This window comes from Aulostomus chinensis, chromosome 12, assembly GCF_037954235.1.
Source record: "Aulostomus chinensis isolate RoL2024-O1b breed Wild chromosome 12, RoL_Achi_v1.0, whole genome shotgun sequence".
Taxonomy (NCBI): Eukaryota; Metazoa; Chordata; class Actinopteri; order Syngnathiformes; family Aulostomidae; genus Aulostomus; species Aulostomus chinensis.
In genome coordinates this window covers 18,497,792-18,507,831 of record NC_141331.1, presented here as the reverse complement: position 1 = coordinate 18,507,831, position 10,040 = coordinate 18,497,792, and the positions used below count along the sequence as shown (strand labels likewise).

The window sequence follows — 10,040 nt, the reverse complement described above, 5'->3', positions numbered from 1 at the left end:
ATATACATACATAAGAGGAAAACTATATACCTGTTCAATTTACTAATACTGCAGTATTTTTGTACTTTATAGGGTGAGTTAATTTAAAAAAAAAAAGTAAATCTTAATTTCTGTAATTTAATTCAATGTATCCCCCCCCCCCCCCCCCCAAAAAAAGTTATTCTGGTGCAATTTGAGTTAAGTTTTGAAGGAAAGGATAACCTACAGTAATGGGTTTCTCTACATTTCCTACACTACTGAAATATTTTGAATAAATGACCTCACCATTGGAATGTTAGCTTAAAATAATGCCCATTCATATGTAAAATTTACCTTTATTTAATAAATGTAGACTGTTTTGTGGCTCAATACAAACTGAAGATATTTAGACTAAGTTTTCCAGGTAGCTCACATCCAAGGTTAAAGCTGCAGAATTATTTTTTTTGTCCTGTTCTGCTTAATTGGTCAGTCTCTTTAAACAAACTGACATCAAGACACACTATTTTGTCTTTAAAAAAGGCAAAAAAAGTTTACTAATTCATGGCCTGATGTTAAAGTTCATTCAAAAAGTCACCGCATTTTTTCCATGTCAATTTAACTTTCTAATTTTATTCAATGCCATTTATTTACAGAAGCAATCACTCACTTGTGGCCTAATTACAGTACTATTAAATTGCAGCTCAACCAAAAAAAGCCAGAGGTGGACCCCAAAAAGCCTACAAATAATGCTGAGAAAACAAGGCTGGTTGATGGCAAGTCTACGCAGCTGATTCACAGAGATGACATTCAAGAAAGTTAATTGCCTTCAGTTGTGTTAACATATTCCAGACAAACATCACTGCTGTTGTTTAAATAGTCAAATACATGTATTTTAATCAAGTAATTTCTTACATTTGTACAATACATGTTTTGCTTATTTCGACAGTGTCTGAGAGACTTGAAAATGTACATTTCCATGACACCAACACGGAGCAATTTTGGTAGCCACAATAAAATATGTAGTCACATCTGTAATTAACGTTTTGTCTGACAGAGTTTCACATCGCAAACAGGATAAGGAAAGCAACCATCAAACAGAACAGTCCCATGGCTTCAGACAGGGCAAATCCCAGGATGGCATAAGAGAACAGCTGTTGCTTCAGAGATGGGTTCCTGTGAACAAGAACAAACTGCTTTTAGAACCTCAGATCCCACCCCCACTGTAATCCATGGCATGTCAACACTTTCAGTAAACATGTATGTATTGTCTCTAAGCTAACCTAGCATAGCCGATGATGAGGCTGCCGAACACGGTCCCAATTCCAGCACCGGATCCAGCTACTCCAACTGTGGCAGCTCCAGCACCAATAAACTTGGCAGCAGTGTCAACGTCCCTGCTGACAGCACTGGTCTGGAAGCCCCTCAGTGTGACCTGGGAAAGGGGGCTCTGTGGCATCACAGCAACACTGCTCTGGAACAGGAACAGGCCAAAAATTCCCTCTTAATATTCACTCAATATGATGCTGTTAACTGATGTGCACAGGGGTGACCCCATCAAGTCCAATTTTAATTTCAACTTTGCAATACCAGCAAGAGTATGTTGATTTTCTTTGCGAATGCTGAACTCAACACTAACGCAGTATGGAGCACATTCTTTGACATAAAATCATCATCTTCAGTACTTGCTTTGGAATCGTATCCATTTTTCAAAACCATTAATTTTAGGAAATGTCAAAATTAAGAAAAATCATATAGCATAGGTGTAAAAAATTCTAAAGTGGTAGAGTGATGAGTAGAAAGTCTGTTTCCTCTTACCTCTGACTTGACATCTGGCCTGGACAGCACAGAGGCAGACAGGGGTCTGTAAAGAGCCCGGGAACCAGCACGGACCTACAAAAGAACAAATGCAGTTAAAATTACCTTGCTGACCAGCTCAAGTAACATAGTAGCATTATTTAGTCAGGTTTCTCTAGTGAGGCAGGCACTCAAACAGGTGGAAGGCACCTTGAATGTCATTGCCTGTAGTGAACACAATGTACTGTATGACCTGTGACATTTAGAGATTAGTTGCATGTTGTTATCTATAATTCTTAGATGCATTAGTTCTCTATGGTGCAGTAGGACACTTATCCATAAGTGCTCCTACAGAAACGATCTGAAAAAGACCACTAGCTCAACTTACAAAGAGCAGACACATGACCTTGGAACACCACTAGCAGTCAAGACAACACACAACTTAAGCTCCACAATGCACTAATACATTTAGTTAACTTGGTAGGACAGAATGCTCAAACCTTTTGTAGGTTACAGCGTTGAACTCGGTGCTAACACCAGCTAACAATCACTTGAGATGACCTTAGCTAACGGCCATCAGTGGAGGTGACAGCTGCAAACTAAAACCAAGACAAACGGTGGTTTCTTCCTGCGGCTCGTACTCATTTTGCACTGCAAATGTCATGCAAGTGTTGTCAGGTCCGTGTCATTCACCGCTTTAGCATTAGCAAGATAGCCCGCAGATACCCTTGCCAGTTAGCTGCAGTCAAGTTCATCCAAAGGCCCATTCGGGTTTTAAGATGAAACTGAAACGTCAGGATTCATATTTAAAGTAGGGACATGGAAAAAGGACAAGACACTAACCAGAGCCGGCGTGGAGACGAACTTTGCACAGGCGTACATCTTCTATTTTAGGTAATTTAAACCGGTTCGGTCAATTCTGATTGAAGCCCGGGTCTCTCTGAGAAAGGAAGAAAGAATTAAGGTCAAACAGGTGTTGAAATGCTCCACAGAGAAAATAAAGCGAACTAAATACACATTAGCATCAATTCTGCATGCTATCCTCACTTGAGCGCTGAAATGTGCAATTAACCAAGCGGATGAAAAAGGATTTAGAAATGTAGGCGTCTGATTCAGACTGCCATTACACACTCACCGACTGCAGAGGTCGAACCACAGTGAAGGAGCGCGCATGCGCGAATTTACGTGCGTAAAGACCCGGATGACGACAAGGGAAGGTCATTTCACTCAAACTTTATTTACACAAGCAGAGACAATATTCATTCATAAGCTTCCTTGTCCGCCCGTTCTGATAAATGAAAGACGCACTTAAACTGTTCTTATAACTGACATAATAATTGAAATAAACATTTAATTTATACGAGGCAAAACGAGGACAGGCTGAAATAAATAGCTTCAAAGATAAAGTCACCCACTAGGGGCCCCATTATAAATATAGACTACAAAATAGGCACCTGTTTAAGAATATACAGTTTATGTAAACCTATGTAGACACTGTTGTCAAAAATGATCAAATAATTTTGAACATTTTAAAAGCGTAAAAAAACAGTCAAACGTGTCAAGACATTATGACAGGACAACTGAAAAGAATCCAGAAAAAATGTAAAACACTACAAAACGATGGGACATCAGAGAAACAGACAACTCAAGTCTTATTAACAACAGAAAATAAGTTGGTCTTTGGCTTTGCTTTAAATACATCGCTTGGACATGCCTGCCTTATGTCTACATGTAAAGTGTTCCAAAGCACCATTATATACTATGATTTAATATTAAAAATTCTGACACTTAAATGTTGTTCAACCAATGAACTGACAGTGGGTGGGTAATGTGTGTTATATCTGACAATTATTTCATGTAAATGATGAAAAATTATGTATGTGTCTTTTGTTGTTAATTTTTCAAATTTGGCTTCAGGTTTCTTCTTTGTTCCAACTTCCATAAATTTATGTCACCTTGTATTGAGGATGTCAAAAGTTTAATTTAGCTTAGGGTAAGGTTGCTCTTCAGCTGATGCCAAAGCTCTCAGCTGGTTTGCTCTGCATTCTTAGAGTGCACAATGTTATCATTTATTTCTCCGTTCTGCACAACACTAGTAAACCAGCTACATAAACCTGCAGTGTGAGGTACATCAGTGTAGCGTCAACGGTCGTGTGTAACTTGCAAAAACCTTTTGTGGTGAAGATGGAAATGAGCCTGAAGGCAAAGCTCTCAGAATACATTAAAAACACGAAATCAGAAGTACGTTATTGATCCCTGGGGAAACTCTTTTGTTGCAGGTGCTTCCATTCCAGGACAGAAAATATAGAATAGAGATAAACAGAAAAATAGAAATATGTGAAATAGAAATGTAACCATCTTTTATGTGAAGATTTGTGATGGAGGGAATTATGTCGAATAAACACGCAGACAAAATTACTTATTTTTATCAGTGGGTTGGGCTGAAGCAGCTTTGACCAGACAAGCAATGATGTGGCATCCAGACACCGTGTAATCCACCGAAATCTGGCGAAAAAAAACGCCAGCATATCAGGAATTAGGTAATTACAGAGTTAAACTAGTCTTAACTTTAAGACCAATGGAACATCCAAAAGGATAAAGTAGATGAACACATGATAAAAATGGGAAATGCACGAGATGGTTACCTTAGCAACCGGCGCATGCGATGTCAATGAGCGATAAGCAGCATAGCAACAGGCTACAAGTGAATCAGCTGATACGTGAATGCACCTGTAACACTAGGAGGAAGAGCTCTCAGATGTCAGCTATGAGGCTCACTATCGCCTCTAGTGGAAGACAGCAGCGTTACAAGGTGGGACATGCCAGCCATAGCTTGTCAGCAAATTTACACAAAGCACCTTTAGGTTTTCTTTCATAGATGAATTCATCAAAAGCTACTTTAAATCAAGAGCTAAATTCTGGACTGGTCATGCTCAGTATTTGAAATCTATTTTGCATGACAGTGACAATGAGGGTCATACAGTGTCTCATTAACTCTCCTGTGATAGGCTCCCATGTTTAAGGTATATAATGAACAGTTAAACATTTCTTATTTTGTCATTAAAATGATCAGAATGTAAGACTTTCTGAAAGAATCAAAACAAGTTCTTCATCAACATGGCTGCAAGAAAATTCATTTCCTGATTTCCCCCCCCTAAAAAAACAACCTAAAGTTAATCTTAAAAAAAAATCATGTCTGTTAATCCAACTAATGTTGGTTCTGAACTGTAATAAGAAGTGTGTACAATCAATGTAAGCTGCAATTTTTAGCAAACATTTCAAACATGCCCTAAAATTGTGAGAAATTTCAATTCAATTTGCTTTTCAGGAGTGTATTAGAGAATAAAACTGTGTATCACAATTCCCCATGTTATAAAAGTTTGTGTATGATAACAGCGAGGCGATACTTGAGAGATGGTGGCTACTTGCGAACATTAAGATATGATGTTACAAATAAACATTCGGCCTTAACCGTAACTATGGTAACAAGGAGTCTCTACCTACAATGACTCATTTCCAAGGATATAAATTATTGAATGTGCCAGTCTTGTGTGTGAAGATTCAACACAATAGGCTCCCTCTCTCTGCTCCATATTTGAGATAACTTGAAGTGGAAGTCACAGGGAAATTATGTGTTCTACAACTGAGGTTTTCAACCTTGTGCTTGAGACCCCATTGGTCTCAAGATCTTTTCTGGAATCACAACATTTAAGACTTGAAACCTGTTATCACATTCTACCGTAGGCAACAGTTATGTCAGAGATTTAAAAGAAGTGACATGTATACAGTATACAGTATATATATATATATATAGAGAGAGAGAGAGAGAGAGAGAGATAAACTGTGTTCATACACGTTAACAGGCCCAGTTTCCTGGGTGATGGGAGATTTCCATTATTGTTCTTTGTGATGGTGCAGTTTTGCTTTTAATAAATCTAAAAAAAAAACCAAAAAGGCCAATTTAATTGTTTTTGGGGAAAACAATTGGGAGTTAAAGGCTTCAGGTGGGAGTGAATATTCTGGGAACTGGTGTTCTACAGATTCTACATGACACTGTTATCAGTACGCAGCAGATCTGGACCTGTCTGATATGTTCGCGCACACATTATTGAACCTCTACAAATCTTGTGGCTGCAGACTTCCTTCTCCTCCTAGCAAAACTTCCTGATGCTGCCCACCACCAGCACCTGTTGTGGTGTGACCACTGAGCGCAGAGGGGCTGATGGCTCGGAGCTTATCTGAACATTTCGCTGGCTGACGCTGGAGCTGTCGGCTATCACCACCAGGTGGACATGAAATCGTGAGGAATGATTCCACAGCATCTGGTCTATGATGGAGAGGTAATTAGCACAGGGAGTCAACCTTTCCTGCACGCTGACTTTAGGGGAGGAATTTCCTGGTGGCTCCTAAACTACGATCTTTAGTTTTACAGTGGACACAAGTCTCGGTTCCTCACCTCAGAATCACTCAGAAAGATCAGATGTCTCCAGAATACTGTGATGAACAGCCAGTCTGCCTGTTGTCTCCTTGTCTATTTATTCTTCTTCTGGATTTGCCCATTTTCTTATCTATTTCATTTGATTCCACGCTCCATATGTTTACTTTCTGCTGCACAACAGATAGCAAGTAGTTTTGAGGTCATATTTCTCCCGTGTATCATCCATGGATGAAATATCACTTGCAGCCCTTTGAGGCCAATTTAAGGCTTTCTGCTGCACATTTCTTAAAGCAACTCTACAATTTTACTTTTTAAAAAAGTATATTTCATTCTTTTTTTCATTGCCTGCTAATTGAAATTCTTTGTCCATTTTATGCTATGTACTGTGTTGTATTGTCATTGTTCTCTGTTAACTTGACTTCAACATTCTCTGAACGTCTTTGAAATGTTCTTTTCTTCTTAGCTGTAAATCACTTTGAACCGCAATTTTTGTGTGAAAGAGGCAAAACAAATACAGTTGATTTTTCTCACCCATTCATTTCTATACACGTTGGAATATCAATTACAGTAAAGCCCCAGTAGAGGGAGCAATTGGGTCTAATGTGATCATTGCTCCCACTAAAGCGTTGAGAATCTGATTTGGTAAACATCATAGTACTAAACTCCACTTGCATTCCTTAATCAGAGCGAAATATATTACCCATAAATGATCAGACAGATTCAATACTTCTATGCTATTACAATTCCTCATGTGATGGTCCTGTTAATAATGTGCACGCAGAAGTATAAGCCACATGATAAATATCTTTAAATGTGCGCTGCTAATAGTGTATTCACGCAATCTACAACAGAGATATGGTGTAACGCAGCCATTTATAGGTCAGAGCTGACCATATGATAAAACATGAAATTTACAATGAATTAATTGCAAGACAGCACATATCAAAGTGGCCGTTAACTACCTGGGGTCAATGTCATACTGTCTAATTAACCGGGCAGTGGCTGTGTGGTCCTACATGGCTGTGGAAGGCGGAGAGAGCAGCCCACCTCACTGCTCCCCCTACCACCCTTACCCACCTTCGACTTCCTCCCATTCAGAAGCCAGCACGCACTCGCTGTCTGAGTTCTTGCATAGAACACCCTTAGACATTCCATTTGCATGCCCGCCCCATCAAGCTGGATGCACTCAGACTGGTAATAAAAGGCATTGACCCCCTTAACCTTTATGAATTACAATTTGTGCCTGCAGCACGTCCTGTCAGAGGCCTCAGAAAAGCAGGCACCTCAGCCGGGGTGTGTGCGTGTTGTTTTGCAGTTGTTAAGGAGAGGGGAAAAGGTTTTTACAGCTTCTCGTCGGAGCTCCTGACAAGCAGGGAGGAGGCGGTCTGACAGCAGAAGCAGGGTAGGGAGGGACTGCAGCGCTGCTGATGGCTCCATGCTAATCTCCATCCCCGGATGCTGCGAGAAACTACACAGGCTCTTCTCTTTGTCAAGGATACAATGCCTGTAAGGCTCCAGTTCACCTGTGTTCTTCCTGTGATTTCTTACTTTCTGTCACACAGCAGGTCCTTCTTTTTAAAGCATCAAGTGAACAATAAAGCAGGCAGCCTGTAACGGAAATGTATAGACAATAGATTTAACAGAAGAGGAAATAAAAATATTACTGGATTAGAACACTTGTTGGCTTCTTCAGTAATACAAATAAAGGGAGGAAATTACCACAGTAAAGTAAAGTCTGCGAACAGATCAGGTCTGAAACCAGGCAACGATGAACTGTTTGTTTGTTTTTTAAATCAGCAGGATCGAAAGGCTCTAGGTGGGTGGCCATCAGCCTCGACCAGATGGAGTGAAAGAGAGAGAGAGTGACAGACAGACAGACTGACAGAAAGAACAGCAACTATTGATGCTGTTTTCACAATCACGCGAGTCGAATCGTTCCCTCGCTAAATGGGTTTGTCTTATTCATTCAGGAGGTCTAGTGTAGACGAACTTTTCCTGAGAAGCCATAAGTGATTTCAATTCCACAAAAGAAATCAGTGCGTTGTGCACAGTTGCACAGCGATGAATTTCACTGGGTACATTTACTAGAAACGTAACAAGACATCATGATCTGTTTCTGGAGCGTAAACTCGAAGTGGGGGCGGCCTTGAGAGAAATGGTTTTGTTTTGGGTTTTTCTGCTTGTTTCTGTGATAATAAGAAGAGTTTGAATGAACTGTCTAGACTTTATCTCCATACCCCATTAACCGCGGGACACAGATCAGTCAGAAATAAACCCTCTCAAACATTCATGGGAAAGTCAGTATTGTTCAGTTGATGCTGTGGTATTGATTGCCTCAGTTCATTTTTTTGGAGACCTTAATTGTCGCGGAAGATAAGGATGTGTTTGTGGTTAAGAAATGTTTGAAACTTGAATTTGCTGTGTGTTACCATGACTGAGATGTCTGTGAGTACCAACGGAACAAGGTGTTGAAAAGCCGATTAGTAATAATCAATTCTAACAATCATTACTCTGATCCCTAACATTTAGATAAACTGAGCTATGTGGTGAATTACGGCTTCTTTCTCACTCTGTCTAGTTTCACTCCACTCCATTTCAAAAGGAAATATTGCACTTTCTACTTTACCACAAGTCAGTGAGTTACTTTACTAATAATAGTGGGAAACTGACCTTAGTTACAGTTTTACAACTGGGTTGAGAGCCACATAAGATATTTGTATACACACATCAATCTTGTATAAACTAAAAATGATGTTTGGTGATAAATTCAACTAACAATCGTCTATAAGGAAGTTTTTGAGTTAAACAGCCAGCCGTTTGTAGACTCTGGAGCATGAACTGGGTGAGGAAGACTTGGGGTGTACTGGACGACATGTGTGAGAGTTTGTAAACGGACATTTAGAATAGTTTCGCTGCCATTAACCCCCCATCAGCCTCCACTGGGAAGTGCGAGGTTGACGTTTTCTGAAATGAAACGTCTTCATGAATTTAAGACATCCAAGAGTGAGTGACTGATAAATAATTGATGATATTAGGGTGAGGTATCCCTTCAACAGTTTTCTCCAACATGTGAACGTATACCAAAGTTATCCTGATGGCAGTAGGCTCTGCTGAAGCATTCACAGGCGCGCCGCTGTTTTTATTCCCTGGGCAATTTCATATACGGTGGAAACTTGATTTAAGAACCTGTGCAGGAGCTAAAGCTCAGCAAAAACTCAACTTGATTCTGTAGAACCCTCTTGGCGAACCTGAGAACCCTTTCCATTTAAAGTGTGCATCCTTCAAGGAGCTGGTCCAATAATCCACACAAGGAGGAGACGGAAATTTCCCTGATACTGCTCGAAATAATCCCACAGAAATGCACCAAGCCTTCTTTATGTCTGGAAGATCTGAAAGACATTAGCATTCGCAAAATTGATTTCTCAACAAATCCATAATAACTGATCTTTGCACTGCTGGTGAACAGAGCAGCTGGAAGTGTTCTCGGAAACGCTGAGTATGGCAGAATCATTCCTGACTTTTTCATCTCAATCTGTAATAACTACTGGATAAGCTTCGAGAGTGCTTGGGAGGTTTAAATGAAATTATTCTTTATCAGCCTTACTATAATGTCACCATTGGCTGTTTTTTAACGTTCATTGTGTTCTCTCAAAACACTGAGCTATATTCTTTTTTTCCTTCCTCTGGTTAACATCAGGAAATTCAGGCAGCGAGTGTGTGAACAGGAGCGTGGCTGACAGGGGCAGCTGTGCGATGATTGGTTTACAGATCTGCGCTTTCTCTATTGTCTTCAAGGTCACTAAGATTTACAATCAAATGGCTTATGACACTTCAGTAGGAGCCACCGGAT

At 39.9% G+C, this 10,040-nt stretch overlaps 1 protein-coding gene across 2 annotated transcripts; it reads right to left on the bottom strand.

The window, feature by feature from the left end:
- Positions 1-568: 568 nt before the first annotated feature.
- On the bottom strand, positions 569-2,941 carry atp5mc3a (ATP synthase membrane subunit c locus 3a). 2 transcript variants are annotated; one of them, XM_086220634.1, is made up of 5 exons: positions 2,888-2,941; positions 2,596-2,692; positions 1,774-1,848; positions 1,239-1,429; positions 569-1,131 (listed from the first exon to the last, which is right to left on the bottom strand). In XM_086220634.1, the coding sequence occupies exons 2-5, from the start codon at positions 2,632-2,634 to the stop codon at positions 1,017-1,019; spliced, it is 420 nt and encodes a 139-aa protein (XP_086076760.1). In that variant the 5' UTR covers positions 2,635-2,692; positions 2,888-2,941; the 3' UTR covers positions 569-1,016. The 2 variants fall into 2 exon arrangements, with proteins under 2 accessions (XP_086076760.1, XP_086076761.1); XM_086220635.1 differs by having other exon boundaries at positions 2,800-2,900.
- Between the last annotated feature and the right edge of the window lie 7,099 nt (positions 2,942-10,040).

Bases quoted from the DNA above. Each gene is read 5' to 3' on its own strand.
- atp5mc3a (XM_086220634.1), bottom strand. From the start codon at position 2,634: ATGTACGCCTGTGCAAAGTTCGTCTCCACGCCGGCTCTG. The intron at 1,849-2,595 runs GTTAGTGTCTTG...GTTCTTTTGTAG, and splicing joins TCGTCTCCACGCCGGCTCTG to GTCCGTGCTGGTTCCCGGGC. The intron at 1,430-1,773 runs GTAAGAGGAAAC...TTCCTGTTCCAG, and splicing joins GGCCAGATGTCAAGTCAGAG to AGCAGTGTTGCTGTGATGCC.